Below are 14,663 nucleotides of genomic sequence, written 5' to 3'. Positions count from 1 at the left end.
GATTGACATCTGACAAAAAATTTCTTGTCTTTTTTTACATATTTTTGACCATATAACATATTTTGGCCGAACATATTTTGAGAATTTTGCCCTTGACATTTATTGACCGAATAAATTAAGACTTTATTTCCACGACAATTATTGACCGTATATATATTATGAATTTTTGACCAAATGTTTGATATCTCCGATTAAATTTTTTGACACAATATATTTTGAGATTTCTTTTCAATACAATTACTTGTTTTGTCAATCACAATTTTGACCTAATATTTTTCTCCTTTTTTGACTCCTTTTCCATGACATTTTTGGACTTCATGACTCCACTTAATATACTGTATTTAGACTCTTCTTTTTCTGACCGTTTTCCACTTCATATATCTTTCCAGGTGGGGGCGGTAATGAACCAAATGGGGAATAGAAACTATACCGATTTAGATGAGAAAACCAATAATGCTAAACTAAACTGCAGATATGCTGCTGAGCTTAGAAGAGCTGATAAGAAACATTGGCTAATATATGTGATTTAAAGTTAACTCACAAGAGAGATGAAGGGCTTTCAGTTTAAAAAGCCTAAATCATTAACCCTTTCAAATCTAATCCCAAAATAGAAGAAAGTTGTATCATGAAGGAGATTTTAAAGGTTTTTATTCTGATATTCTCTGAGTTGGTCTGCTATCAATCCCTATCCACTAATCACTAATCATCATGTAACCTTACAGTTTTTTAATCTGGTGTAGTTTTCTGATTACTAAACTAGCTGGGGGAGAAAAATAGTTTTAATTGCATAACAATGAAAAGTGAGGTTAGGGGCAAGTTATGAATACACCTTTTGGGTACTGAGGTGGACTATGAATTGGGAGTGGACTGATAAGGGATCGATGATCTCATGATAAATGTGGATGTGAGAAAATAAAAGTTTTGCCTTTCTTCCTGCACAGGTAACCAAACACAAAAATAAAAAATACATTAAAGGCTGAAAAAAGATTTTTCACGTGATATTCAATTTTTTTTAAAGTGTCGATAAAGACTTATTACACGTCAAAGACGCTGTGGGCTTGTCTCTTATATCCGCAGTGTAGTTCCTCCTTCCGCCTCTGGGGTGTGACAGCAAGTTCATCAACAGTTCCTTTGCACTTTCTAATGGCAAAGAAGAAGTTTCACTCCTTTTTTTGGGGAGGGAGCTCGAGGGGCTGGCCCGTTTTCCCCTTTTTTTTGAATGTTTTGTTCCGTTGGATAATCCCGACTGAACGGCCGAGCTGCAGCTAGACATCCCGCTAAAGAATCACAACGCCGCGGAACCGCGCGGCCGAATCACGGCTCAGGAAGGCGACCGCACCGCCCCCCCCCCCCTCTCCGTCCCGCTCGACCCCCCCCAGCGGAGGAACGAGAGGTCCGAAAGAAGAAGAGCATCTGCCGCCTCCAGGCCACCGGCAGCTATCGCCGTTAACCTCGCGGGTCCGAGGGGGGGGTCGTGTTGGAGGTTGTGGTGGTGTGTGTGTGTGTGTGTGGGGAGGGGGGGGGGCTGTTCTCTGTTAGAGGGGTCGTGAAGGGGGGAGGGGGGGGGGGGGGGAGTACACCGAGGGAGAAGAAGACTAGCTACACGCGAAGAAGAGGAGGAGGAGGCGGTGGAGGAGGTGGGGTGGATGGGGGGGGTTGGAGGTCTGAGACGCTTCCAGCCTGAAGGGGCCGGCGGTTTTTGGCCGTAGTACCCGGACAAGCTAGCTTGTACCCGCGCAGCTAAGTGAATGGGATGGAGCCGGGACCGTCTGGCGCCGGTACGTTCATTCTTCTTTCTTTTTCTGTGTTTTTCTTCTTCTTCCGTTAAATGTGATGACTGCATACCTGCAAAAAAATCCACACATACTGCAATCGCGGCACTGGCCTCAGGGTCCTGGGGGAGGGGGGGGGGGGGGGGGGGGGTCGTCTATTGCATTGCCACGGTTACCGGTACGGAAGACACAGCAGGGGGTGGGGGGTACGCTTGCACACCACTTATGTAGAGATGCTTTACTATTTATCCAGATTTTTGGGGCAGTAGAGGAGCCTCCGGATCCCGAGCCATGCGCAGGGGCCACAGGGGGGGGGGGTCGTGGGAATCTGGGTGAAGAGGGTTGTGGGTTGAAGCCTGCAATAAAGCACCATCACCACAACCATCATCATCATCACCTTCACCACCACCACAGCAGCAGCCCCCCCCCCCCCCCCCCCCTCACACTCAACCCCCCCTCCCTCCCCACTTCCCCGATCAGACCGGCTCGCTGACAGGTCGTGGATGCTCACGCGGTTCTGTTTTGAGTGTTACAACATCTGTACGCTACACGCACACAATCGAGGGACACCGACCCAACATCTGCAGAGAGGCATGAATTATTCACACGTGTTGAACCAAAAATAATCTTCAACCGTGGGATCCGTGGTGCCAAAGAGTTTTCAGAAGCTCCTCTTCTCTGACACTGAGGAGCATGGTGCACCTGCCGGAGGTTTGGCTCTTTGCTTCAGATGTTCAGCATGTGCTCACCAGGGCCGATCTTTATTTAGCAGCAGATCAGAACAGGTAGAGTTCGCCTCTGTTGCTTGGGTCTAAAGTCCATGTACTGCAGGGATAAATTGACCCATACGGTTATAAACAAGGCATAACTCTGTGGGGTTCTTTTGGAAGGCGGGGTCTATACATTGAACACTGTCTCTTTTGTTTTGATTTTTGGACGGCATCTTTTATTTTTACAAGGAGGCCCGAGATTGAAATTAATTTGCCGCTTCAGACACTGGACGTGGAATTCATTTGAATGGGCTTGTTTTTTTTCTTAGGATGGAGGGGGGGGGGGGTGGGTCCCCGCGGGCCTTGCCAGCTCCTCATCTCAAAGTCTGCTTTTGTGTTTTTGTCATTATTCAATGTGCTATTTTCCAAGATAGAGCTGATTGCCGTATTTAGCTTTGTGGTCAACAGCCAATTGTTCAGAGAGCCAAACTGTTTTCCCAAAACAATTGAAGCATAATTGGCTTTTCCTTCTCATTCAGGCACTTTGTTGTGATCTCCCTGATGAGGGAAGGGGTCACCGCTCTTCACCTTATTTTGAGATTTTTACAGCCTGGTTTCTTTTCCGATTTTTCACTTGTTTCTGTTTCTTTTATCACAAGCTGTACCCAATAACAGCTCTTATCGCTAAAGTCAAAATGCAATTATTCTTAAATGCTGCAAACTGATCCCAGAATGTAAAAATGTCACCGTCTGGTTCGCTGTAGGCTGTGGCCGTGGAGAGGACCAAAATAAAGTCTTTAAAATATGCCCACGATTCCCTCGATGTGACCCGATAGCGGTACGATAACGTGCTCATTACGTCATCTCGGGCAGAAAGTTGTGTTGTGTCTTTGTGTTGTGATGCAGCACCAAAAATCTGCCGCCTAAAAAAAAAAAAAAAGAAAGAAAAAAAAAAAAAAAAACTCAGCTATTGTCTTGGGATGTGTGAAAGCGCCGCTTCCCACCATCTGCCTTCACTGGCACGAGGGCGAAGTGTGTGTGTGTGTGTGTGTGTGTCATTGTGTGAGTGCGCGGCCATCACAACTCGCTACCCGGACACACTCGACTGCCCGCGCACATGCATGCTCTCCTGCACACGCAGAAGACGTGAGGTCAGTGCGCGTCACAGGCGCGCGATAAGCCTCTCTCTGAGGTTTCACGTCACGGCCGATGGCGCCCATCCCCTCGGTCTGAGGGGAGTGAGCGTCCGAGTGTGTGGTACGCGTGACCCCGAGGATTTCCATACAGCAGCTACTTTGTGGTGCCCAAAAAGGCCACGGTCTCTTCAATATGACCACAGCAGCACCCCGTCATCTGCTCCGACACACACACACACACACATACACACACACACAGGTCCCCTGATATCCATGACAATGCGGTGTTGCCGTGGTGTCTCCATGGTGAGGCTGGGAATGTGGAGGGGGCCCCCTGTGTTTGTGTGTGTGTGTGGGTGTGTGGGTTCACCGTGGCAAGGGCACTCCCTTCTATATTGTACACCCGTGGGTGTGTGTGTGTGTGTGTGTGTGTGTGTGTGTGTGAGAGAGAGACAGCGGAGAAGGGCAGCTGGGGTCTTTGTTGTAGTCGGGCGGGGCTGTTCTCTGGGAGCCTAGAGGTTAAGGCCCCGGGCCCCTCTCAGGCAGGAGTCACAGCGAGCCTCACATCCAGCACCCAGCCAATGAAACGCTGCAGATTTGATGACCTAGAAGCACGAAAAACTCAAGCGCACGTGATAAATTACCTTAAAAATCTCAATTTGCTCCAGAAATAACAATATTGTTTTCTTTTCTTTTTTCCCCCTGACATCATTTCTTTCCATCCTCTCCCTTCTTCTCGTCCTTATCCGTCCTCATTTGACCTCCTCTGGTCGTCCCTCCTCCTCCGATAAACCGTCACCCTCATCTTGCTTTTCTTTGGTAACACACTGTCCCTTTCCCCCGCCTGCAAATGCACATGTGACCTTCCCGTCTTCCTGCTCCCGCCACTCACATCCCGACCTCTTGGCCCCTGTGCCCGCTCTTCCTTCCCGACTCCTTCCACATGCCTCGCCCTCATCCCCCCCCCCGTTGTCTCCTCCCCCCCTTTCTCCTCCCCACCTTGCCCACTTGCCCTTCCTCTCCTTTTGACTTGCTCCATTTCTCCGTGTTCATTTTTTTTCTCTCCGCTCTGTCACCTTCCCTTTCGTCCATGGTGCCCTGTTTCCTGGCCGTGCAGTGCCCATGGGGGCCTTTCCCCCACCCCTGCAGCAGGTGTTCCATGCCCCCCGCCGGCCAGGCATGGGCACCGTGGGCAAGCCCATCAAGCTGCTCGCCAACTACTTCGAGGTGGAGATCCCAAAGATCGACGTCTTTCACTACGAGGTCGACATCAAGCCCGACAAGTGCCCGCGCAGAGTCAACAGGTAACGGGACGCGTCCCACGTTAATCGGAACGATCAGCGCTGGGCGGCCGGGACGTATCACAACGGGTTATTCATCAGGTCTGCATTTTTTAGGTTGGAGCTGAAAAGTGGTCAACAACCACTTTTACCACGAACAAAGTAACTGGGATCTAAATCCAATTCTTTGCATCAACTCATTTATTTAGTTGAATTTGAGGCAATTTAAAAAAGAGCTCCTCCACTCTGAAGAGGGGGTTTTCTGATCGAGTCCCGAAAAGCAGAAACGGAACCACGTGACCCACCCTTAACTCTTTCGGGCAGTAACGTGTGGAAAAGTCCATTCACCTGTGCAGAATCAGGGCTAAAAGACTAACACTGTGTGCGGGTTTCACGTCACACTCGACAGCAGGAAGGCTTCTGTGGCCCCCAGTGTCCGGGTCAGCTGAGCGGACAGATGGTGGAGTCTAACTTCGCTGACAGACACCCCCCCCCCCTTTGGCCCGGGGTCATTGGTTTGCTGCGTGATGCAGGTTAAAGCAAAGTGAACGTGGCGCTGATGTGAGGTGCAGACGCTCCGTAGGGATACAATCCGACAGAGTTATCCTCGTTAGATCAGCTCTTTCTGATGAGAGAACAGTTAACGCTCAGAATGAGTATTATTTTTACAATCTTTTTATGTCTAATAACTAATGCCCTTTTTTTTGGCTGTAGCAGGCGTTGAGTACCAGCTAGAAGCAGGACATGTGTACACACACATACATGCTTTATTGTCCCAGTGCTGCAGACTAATAGCTTAGACCCTTTGGAGTAATCATTGGGAAACAAATGTTGATTCGACAAGTTTGATGGTCTTATTTTTACATTTGTTCCTCGCGTCTAATAAATTATTTGCCCATAACTTGACGCTACGTGGTTTTCTGTGTTTTTTTGTTTGTTTGTTTTTGTACTTCCCCAACTAAATACCACTGGCCTTACCTGCCATTGGTTTGGTATTAAAAGCAGAGAGATGAGAGCACTCGGGGGAAGTCTTTGATCTTGATCCTCACCATTTACTGAGGATGTGAAATGGGAACAAATCAACAGCTCAATTACTGTGGTTGGTTCAGAGAGTGAAACGCGCTGATACACCTGCTGCAACATGCACAGACGCTCTCTACAAAGGTTCTGAGAAGGCTCGCTGAGGTCAAGCCCTTTTGAACTTTTCTTTTCAGAACCCCTGGGTGGGGGGCACCGTGCATTGAGCAGTGGGCCCCCCCGCCCACACCCCCATTCTTTGTTTCCTCGCCACCCCCCCCCCCCCCCCCCCCCGGCATGTGACCATGAGATATTGCTCCCCACAGCTGCATCCCGCTTGATCAATATTCCACCACTTTCACAACTGCCCCTCCTCCCCCCAACCTGATCGGCGATGGGTCTAATTGGCGGAGCAGGGTGTCTTTTCTGGTTTCTCTTTGCCGCGCTTTAATCCCATACTGTGTGTGTGTGTGTGTGTGTGTGTCCTGCAGGGAGGTGGTGGAGTACATGGTGCAGCACTTCAAGCCTCAGCTCTTTGGCGACAGGAAGCCGGTGTACGACGGCAAGAAGAACATCTACACGGTGCTAGCGCTGCCTATTGGCAGTGAGAAGGTAGATGTTTGAAGCTGTTTCGCTTTGCAAAGTCCCGCTGCAGCATCAAACAGGCTATTGTGCAACAATCACAAACACCCACTGGTTTCTGGACTCATGGATAAAGGAATTTAGAGTTTCTTGCCATGGTTCCAAAAACAGATTTACAAACATTAGAGATGATTTTATCCTTTTAATTAGTTATTTAAAGTCTTCTTCAATTCATTGGTTAAATGATGGTCCATTAAGCGTAAAATGAACCATAAAGCAGAGAATTCTTTAGGGCGGGCCTACATGACAACACTACACAAACCAATGAGTGACCTTGTCTATAACAGACATTCTATGGCCACAGCCAATAAGCTTAGCTCAGCATAAATATTTGCAACGTAGAGGAATAAGCAACCATGGCTCTATCCAAAGGGGTCTGCTCTGGTTGCCTGGCAACCTAACAAAGATGGAAAGCCAGTGGGTAATCACTGCTCCCAGCCAAACAATAGTCTACAAGACACTTTTTACAGATTACAAACAAGACGTCATTTGTTAATAAATGAGAAAATTAAAAACGGCAGAAACGCAGATACGGTCGTGATGAGCCACACGGACAAAGTCCTCATGCTAAGCTAAGCAGCTAGCCATGGCTTTATGTTCACTGTACTCACTTCGACGTTGTGTTGATTTTTCTCATTCAACTCTCGGCCCGGTGGTGGTTGAACTCCCTTCTTCGGTGTGAAAATGCCTCGTCTTGATGGTGACCTTTTCCTGCTTGTAGTTCATGTTGCTCTCCTTCGCCTACAGCCTTGTTCTTTACCTCCCCCTCTGTTCCTATCTTTCCTGTCCTCTATTTCTCCAGGTGGATTTTGAGGTCACCATCCCAGGTGAGGGCAAAGACCGGATCTTCAAGGTGTCCATCCGTTGGCTGGCCAAGGTGTCATGGCGCCTGCTGCAGGAGACTCTGGTCAGCGGTCGGCTGCAGGTCCCCCTCGAATCGGTCCAGGCCCTGGACGTGGCCATGCGCCACCTGGCCTCTATGAGGTGCGCCATGGTTACACCGGCACTTTGGGGGCAACCGGTCCCCGTTACTCATAGTTCACCTCTGGATATGAAGTCACGCTGAGCTCACTTTGAATTAAGTATTTCCTTTCCCCATTCGTTATTCTCTCCTCCCCACATCCTCCCAATTAGGTACACTCCAGTGGGCCGTTCATTTTTCTCCCCACCTGAAGGCTACTACCACCCGCTGGGTGGGGGGAGGGAAGTGTGGTTTGGCTTCCACCAGTCCGTGCGCCCGGCCATGTGGAAGATGATGCTTAACATTGACGGTGAGTCACCAGGTGGATTGCATGACTAAGCAGAAACAGTCGGAAATTGTAAAAAACAAAAATGGGATTTTGAATCACGGACACACATCCTTCTATCAGCTGATGTAACATGGATTCAGTTCAGATAAACACCTTTAATAGTGACGCAAATGCGGATAAAAGCATCCTTCCCCCTTTATTTTGGTCGCCCTCCTTTGACCTTTGTGGACTCACGGCTGCTCTCTGTCTCCCTCTAGTGTCGGCCACGGCCTTCTACAAGGCCCAGCCTGTAATCGAGTTCATGTGTGAAGTCCTGGACATCCGCAACATCGACGAGCAGCCCAAGACCCTCACGGACTCGCAGAGGGTCCGCTTCACCAAGGAGATTAAAGGTGCCGCCGTTTAAGCTTGTTTAATGACTTTACCATTAATCATCACGTGCGTCCATTTTTTTTTGTGCCTGATTTACACCCCTCATTGTTGACATCACCAGGCCTGAAGGTGGAGGTGACGCACTGTGGTCAGATGAAGAGAAAGTATCGCGTATGCAACGTCACCCGGCGACCCGCCAGCCACCAAACGTGAGTCTGCAGACTCATAGCACGATGTCTTCTGCCTCTGGGGAACCACGAGGATCAGGCAGAAGACAACCGGGACGGACTGTTGTTGCTCTGTAGTTTCGGCTAAAGGAGGAATGTAGAAGAGAATACTGAGCACTGGGTTACTTATTTTTGCCTAAGTGGTGTCTCTATTGTTCCCTCTGTCACTCACTGGCTCTCACAAATGCTTCTCCTTCTTTCTCGCTGTGTATGACTCATTTTTTGGCTCTGTCTTTGCACCTGGGACTGTCCCAGAGGAACTTTGTTCTTCTAAAAAAGGATTCTCAATCCCCTGGCACGTTTTTGCATTGGAGAGGTTGTTCATAAACAAAGGATTTATTAGTATTTTGTCCAATTTTTCAGTTCTGAAATGATGTTCAATACGTAGACATTTAGTTGAAAAAAAGAAAGAAATTGAAAAAGTAAGAAAGAATTCTTTGCTGCCAACTTTTGTTACTTTTCATTCCTTTTTAAAATCAAAGTCAGCTGGCGAGTGACTCATCGCGATGACACATAGATGGTCATTGGTATGCACTCATTCTTCTGTATGTGCTCACAGCGAATGCAACTTCCTCATCATTTCTTGTCTCTCGTCGACCAGGTTTCCCCTCCAGCTGGAAAGTGGGCAGACAGTAGAATGTACAGTGGCCCAGTACTTCAAGCAGAAGTACAACCTGCAGCTGAAATACCCCCACCTACCCTGTCTACAGGTGGGGCAGGAGCAGAAGCACACGTACCTGCCCCTGGAGGTGAGAAAGGAATCAAGTGATCACTGATGCACCTAAACACGTAGTTCTTACCTTACCTCGTACGCCCACTTTAAAACATCCGGGATCAATGCGATGCACGCGAGTAACCAATAACTCTGGACTTATTCGTTCCAGGTGTGCAACATTGTGGCGGGCCAGAGATGCATCAAGAAGCTGACGGACAACCAGACCTCCACCATGATCAAAGCCACAGCTCGCTCGGCACCCGACAGACAGGAGGAGATCAGCCGGCTGGTGGGTTGAAAGGCACATGTTGGACGGGGGGGGGGGGGGCAACGCGACGGGTGGAACGACATGGGGACGCTTGACGGGCCGATGCTTTTTCTTTTCCTTTTTTTCAACCCACAGATGAAGAACGCTAACTTCAACCTGGACCCGTACATCCAGGAGTTTGGGATCAAGGTGAAAGACGACATGGCTGAGGTGACGGGCAGGGTGCTTCCAGCCCCGATCCTGCAGTACGGAGGACGGGTACTGTTCATTCATTACACAAAATGAAGTCTCTTATTGAGCCATGGTGGGAGTGTGTGAGAAGCAGGAACTCTAGACTGCTCCGGCCTTCTCTTCCACAGAATCGCGCCATAGCAACCCCCAACCAGGGAGTGTGGGACATGAGGGGAAAGCAGTTTTATAACGGCATCGAGATCAAAGTGTGGGCGATCGCCTGCTTTGCCCCCCAGAAGCAGTGCAGAGAGGAGGTGCTCAAGTGAGTACTAATGAGTGGTAACACTGAGGAAAGAATATTCATATAGTGACGATTTCACCCACATTTGGTATCTCCAAAACAATGATTAATTTCTATCATTGTATTTAATATCTATCTTTTGAATTTGGTCTTCACCACTTGCAGGAACTTCACAGACCAGCTGCGTAAGATCTCCAAGGACGCCGGGATGCCCATCCAGGGCCAGCCGTGCTTCTGTAAGTACGCGCAGGGAGCGGACAGCGTGGAGCCCATGTTCAGACACCTGAAGAACACCTACTCGGGACTGCAGCTCATCATCGTCATCCTGCCGGGGAAGACGCCCGTCTACGGTAGGAAAACCCAGAGGAAAACCCAGAGGAAAGCCCGCGGCTTAGGACCAACACACGGGTGCTGTTCTGGGCTTGTGCTTGTGCAATTTGCTTTGTCAGTGAAAGAAGCGTTTCTTTGTACCCGCCCAGCCGAGGTGAAGCGTGTGGGAGACACCCTCCTGGGCATGGCCACGCAGTGCGTCCAGGTGAAGAACGTGGTGAAGACGTCCCCCCAGACCCTCTCCAACCTCTGCCTCAAGATCAACGTGAAGCTGGGGGGCATCAACAACATCCTGGTGCCTCACCAGCGGTGAGCTTTTTGTCTGGGCAGGAGGACAACACATTTTACTGTTGTCCCGTACACAATATCGGCCATTTTATTTATGAGCACGTGTAATTTGCTTCTCCTCCGTTTGCGTGCTAAGGTCGGCAGTGTTTCAGCAGCCTGTTATCTTCCTGGGGGCGGACGTCACTCACCCCCCTGCTGGAGACGGCAAGAAGCCCTCCATCACTGCTGTAAGTCTCACACATAACACCTTCATTAAACAACTCCAGCATTCCGACGACTAGAGAAAAGTTGCCCTTTTAAGAACGATGTGTTGCTGCCTTCGGGGATTAAATCAAAGCCGAAGCATGATTTCGTCATTTGTAAGTATATAACGTTAGTTCTTTAAAAGGAAGCTAGAAGGGACACTGCCTTTTTTTAAAGGTAAAGGGAATAATAGATAATAATGCAAAGGAGCTCAAGGTGTCACACGCAAAGCTAACACACGTGCTCGGGGGTTGCTAAGTGACAGACGCTGTGTTGCCATGGCGCACAGGGATGCTGCTAAAACAAGAATGCTACAGCCAACTGTATGCGCATGTTGGAGACAGAATAAAATCAATGAAATCCCTGCAGAGCAGGTGTCATTACACTCAGCGCATATCTGAGTGTTTGATACGTTTATGTTATGGTAACCCAAATGCACAGTAGAATTAAGGAAGTCATCTGATGTTTGTTGACCGTTTGATCGATGGACGTCTGAACAGATGAAGTCCTCCCCTCAAGCCTTTATCCTTTTGGACAGATATTTTTAACTCATTTACGCATCTTTAATTAAATCCCTAACGTTTTGCTTTCTCTTGAGTGCTTTGTTCTGTTTCCTATTTTAATGCATCATGTGAGCTTTGTCTATTTTCTGAGAAACCGCAGTCAATCTTGACTTTTTGTGGCGGCTCGGGCACAAAATACTTGAAGCCGAACAAAAGAAATGAGAGAGAGTAGTTAAAGAGGGGTCAGGGAGGGATAAACGGAAACAAATGGCTCATCTCTGACTCACATTCGGGAGGAAATGACGTCAGCCCCTGGCCGCCCTTGACCTCAACTCGGCTGTGGTTGGCTGTGTTGTTGCCTAGCGATTATGACAAACGCTGGAGTCCCACACAGAGAGGAGGGGAGAGGAGAGGGGGGGTGTGGTGTACCTCCTGATTGTGGAGAAAATTGGGTTTAAAAATGATGGGTGTTGTGCAGTGGAAGAATTTGAGGGAAGGAAAAAAAAAGAAAGGTTGATGAGGAGCCTCCCCCACCTTCCTGTGTCGGCCTCTAGAGGGTGCTAACGTGCTACTAAACACATTGGGACAGATGAGTGGCAGCACTAGATTTCCTTTGTTTTTGTGCCATACATTTGTAGGGTTGTTTTTATAATGTCCAGTCCAAATTGACCAGACCCGTCGGTGGCTGCCCGCATCCAGTTCAAAACATTGGTGCTGACGTACCATGCTGTGAATGGATCGGGTCCAGTCTACATCCAGGACATGGTCAAACCCCACATCCCACTCCGCACACTCTGCTCTGCTCTGCATCTGCCAAACTGCTTGTTCCTCCCTCTCTGAGAGAATAACACTCGGCAAGATCACGCTGTCCTGTCTTTGCTGTCCTGGCTCCTAAATGGTGGAATGATGACATCAGGACCGCAGAGAGCCTTCACATCTTGACTAAAAGCAAATTGTAGCACTTAAATTGTTCTTATAATGGCTCTTATCTACAGCAAGTTGTAAATCGGCTTATTTAATGAAATTGCACTTTCCTGTTTCTTGTTCTTCTGAGTTTGTATCTCTATGGTTAAAATGCACTTATTGTAAGTCGCTTTCGATAAAAGCGTCAGCTAAATGACATGTAATGTAATGTAATGTCTCTTCCTTCATCCCGTCTTCTCCAGGTGGTAGGCAGTATGGATGCTCATCCCAGCAGGTACTGTGCCACAGTGCGAGTCCAGAGGCCCCGGCAGGAGATCATTGAAGATTTGTCGTACATGGTGCGTGAACTGTTGATTCAGTTCTACAAGTCGACCCGGTTCAAGCCCACCAGGATCATTTTCTACAGGGATGGAGTTCCCGAGGGACAGTTGCCACAGGTAACATGGAAGCAACGATTTTGCTCCACTCCCAATCGTTAAAAAAACTGATTTTAGTTATTGGCACCGGTGCATTTGTCTATTAAATTGATCACAACATATGTTTGTGCTAATTACCGATGTTTCTGGCGTGCAGATTCTCCACTACGAGCTGCTGGCCATCAGAGATGCGTGCATCAAGCTGGAGAAAGATTATCAACCGGGCATCACCTACATCGTGGTGCAGAAACGCCACCACACACGCCTCTTCTGTGCCGACAAGTCCGAAAGGGTGGGCTTTCGATTTCATGCCGCTGTTCTCTTTTCCCTAGTTGCTCGTTTCGACGTGTGTTTTCAATAGCGATCCTTTGTTTCGTTATAGATCGGGAAGAGTGGGAATATCCCCGCGGGAACTACAGTGGACACCAGCATCACTCATCCCTTCGAGTTCGACTTCTACCTGTGCAGCCACGCGGGCATACAGGTAACATCCACGGGAGGAAAATGTGTTTTAAATCCCCGAATAGATGAAACCTTCAGAGCTATTGCATTTGCCGTTGTCTTCCATCTTAATTCTCGGTATTGCCTCCCCTCTGTCTGCAGGGCACCAGCCGGCCATCGCACTACTACGTCTTGTGGGACGACAATCGCTTCACGGCCGATGAGTTGCAGATCCTGACGTACCAGCTGTGCCACACCTACGTGCGCTGCACCCGCTCCGTCTCCATCCCCGCGCCGGCCTACTACGCCCGTCTCGTGGCCTTCCGCGCCCGCTACCACCTGGTGGACAAAGAACATGACAGGTGAGTGATTCAACGGAACAGGGAACAGCAGTTTGACATAACATGTGAATTTAAATTCCTTCCCCTAAAGAAAAGAAAATGGTGCATGGATGAGAGCTGCATCCATGGCAACCACAGCAGCGGTCTGCCATGATGAAATACCGTAGAATACCGTGATGAAACCAGAATCTGTTTAATGAACTCCTGATGGTCACACATGAAGTCACGCGGTCGTCTCTCTCCGCAGTGGAGAGGGCAGCCATGTGTCCGGTCAGAGCAACGGTCGGGACCCCCAGGCTCTGGCTAAAGCGGTTCAGATCCACCACGACACCCTGAGGACCATGTACTTCGCCTGAGCCACACGGACCATCTCATCGACCCCGGCGCACCACCTCATCCCCATCCCTTGTTCCAGGCGACCGGTCCGGCAGACCCGCCGGTCCTTCGCCCGCATTCCGCCCAACACGAGGCCCTTCGCCTGTAACACACAGACTCTACAGCCTCACGCACTCACAACGCTTATTATTATTATTATTGTTGTCATTTTGTTGTTTTTACGTCACGTCAGGACTGTTGCTCTTTTTGTGTTGAATTTTTTTTAAACGTCGGTTTTATTATGTAATTGTAATTTACGCCACCTTCAGACTCCTGTGTATGGAAGTATGCAATACGGATGGGAGGAAAACGGGCAAAAAAAAAGAATCACAAAACAAACTTTTTTAACTGCCACCACGATGCTGCCTCTTTACCCACCCGGATGCCAGTGTTCCAAGCCCTTTTAGCATGGGGATTCTCCGGGTCGGGGGGCGGGGCGGGGTACCGGGCATGCACACCTATGTGTATCATTTTAGCGTTGTTATGAACTACATTTGTGTTTTTAATGTTTCTGAATAATGTTCTTTTTAAACTGCCTGAGGAGTCTGAGGCATGGTACATTAGCACTTAGCGTTAGCATGTAGGTACCAGCGGTCCTGCACATACGAGTTTGTTAGAACATGTGGGGCTAGCCCTCTGGCCTTGATATTAGCAGAGAGAGAACGAGCAGGTGTAGCATTTCGTAGACGCGGGAGGGAAGTCCTGCAGCACACTAGATGCTGGTTGGCCAGTCCCTTAGAGATTTAGCCTTTAGAGGCAAGCTTACCATAGCAATAGAGGGACCATTTGTGTAGAGTACATCAAATATACACATACTCGCCATGTGCACCTAAACCAGCCCAAAGTGATGCCGACCAATCTGAAAGGGGCACCTTAACTGGAAGATAATCTTTCGTTTCTGTATCCGTTGCCTTTTTAGTATTTGGGAGGCACTTTTAAAA

The 14,663-nt window shown here is 48.7% G+C and overlaps 1 protein-coding gene across 1 annotated transcript; it reads left to right on the top strand.

Annotated features, from left to right (window-relative positions):
• The first annotated feature begins 1,609 nt into the window (after positions 1-1,609).
• On the top strand, positions 1,610-14,654 carry ago1 (argonaute RISC component 1). The gene is made up of 19 exons (XM_037452778.2): positions 1,610-1,778; positions 4,736-4,922; positions 6,407-6,527; positions 7,360-7,541; positions 7,692-7,828; positions 8,065-8,199; positions 8,301-8,388; positions 9,008-9,155; positions 9,291-9,410; positions 9,525-9,647; positions 9,749-9,882; positions 10,027-10,211; positions 10,341-10,500; positions 10,616-10,706; positions 12,392-12,586; positions 12,723-12,857; positions 12,948-13,049; positions 13,169-13,368; positions 13,595-14,654. Exons 1-19 carry the CDS (start codon positions 1,754-1,756, stop codon positions 13,701-13,703), a joined length of 2,577 nt encoding a protein of 858 aa, XP_037308675.1. The 5' UTR covers positions 1,610-1,753; the 3' UTR covers positions 13,704-14,654.
• Positions 14,655-14,663: the final 9 nt, after the last annotated feature.

The sequence above is a fragment of the Pungitius pungitius genome, chromosome 11 (assembly GCF_949316345.1).
Source record: "Pungitius pungitius chromosome 11, fPunPun2.1, whole genome shotgun sequence".
NCBI lineage: Eukaryota > Metazoa > Chordata > Actinopteri > Perciformes > Gasterosteidae > Pungitius > Pungitius pungitius.
This window is presented reverse-complemented; position numbering and strand designations above follow the sequence as displayed.

Excerpts from the sequence above, each read along its gene's own strand:
- ago1 (XM_037452778.2), top strand. The coding sequence starts at position 1,754 with ATGGAGCCGGGACCGTCTGGCGCCG. Across the intron at positions 4,923-6,406 it reads TGCCCGCGCAGAGTCAACAG|GGAGGTGGTGGAGTACATGG; the intron begins GTAACGGGACGC and ends TGTGTCCTGCAG. Across the intron at positions 6,528-7,359 it reads TGCCTATTGGCAGTGAGAAG|GTGGATTTTGAGGTCACCAT; the intron begins GTAGATGTTTGA and ends CTATTTCTCCAG.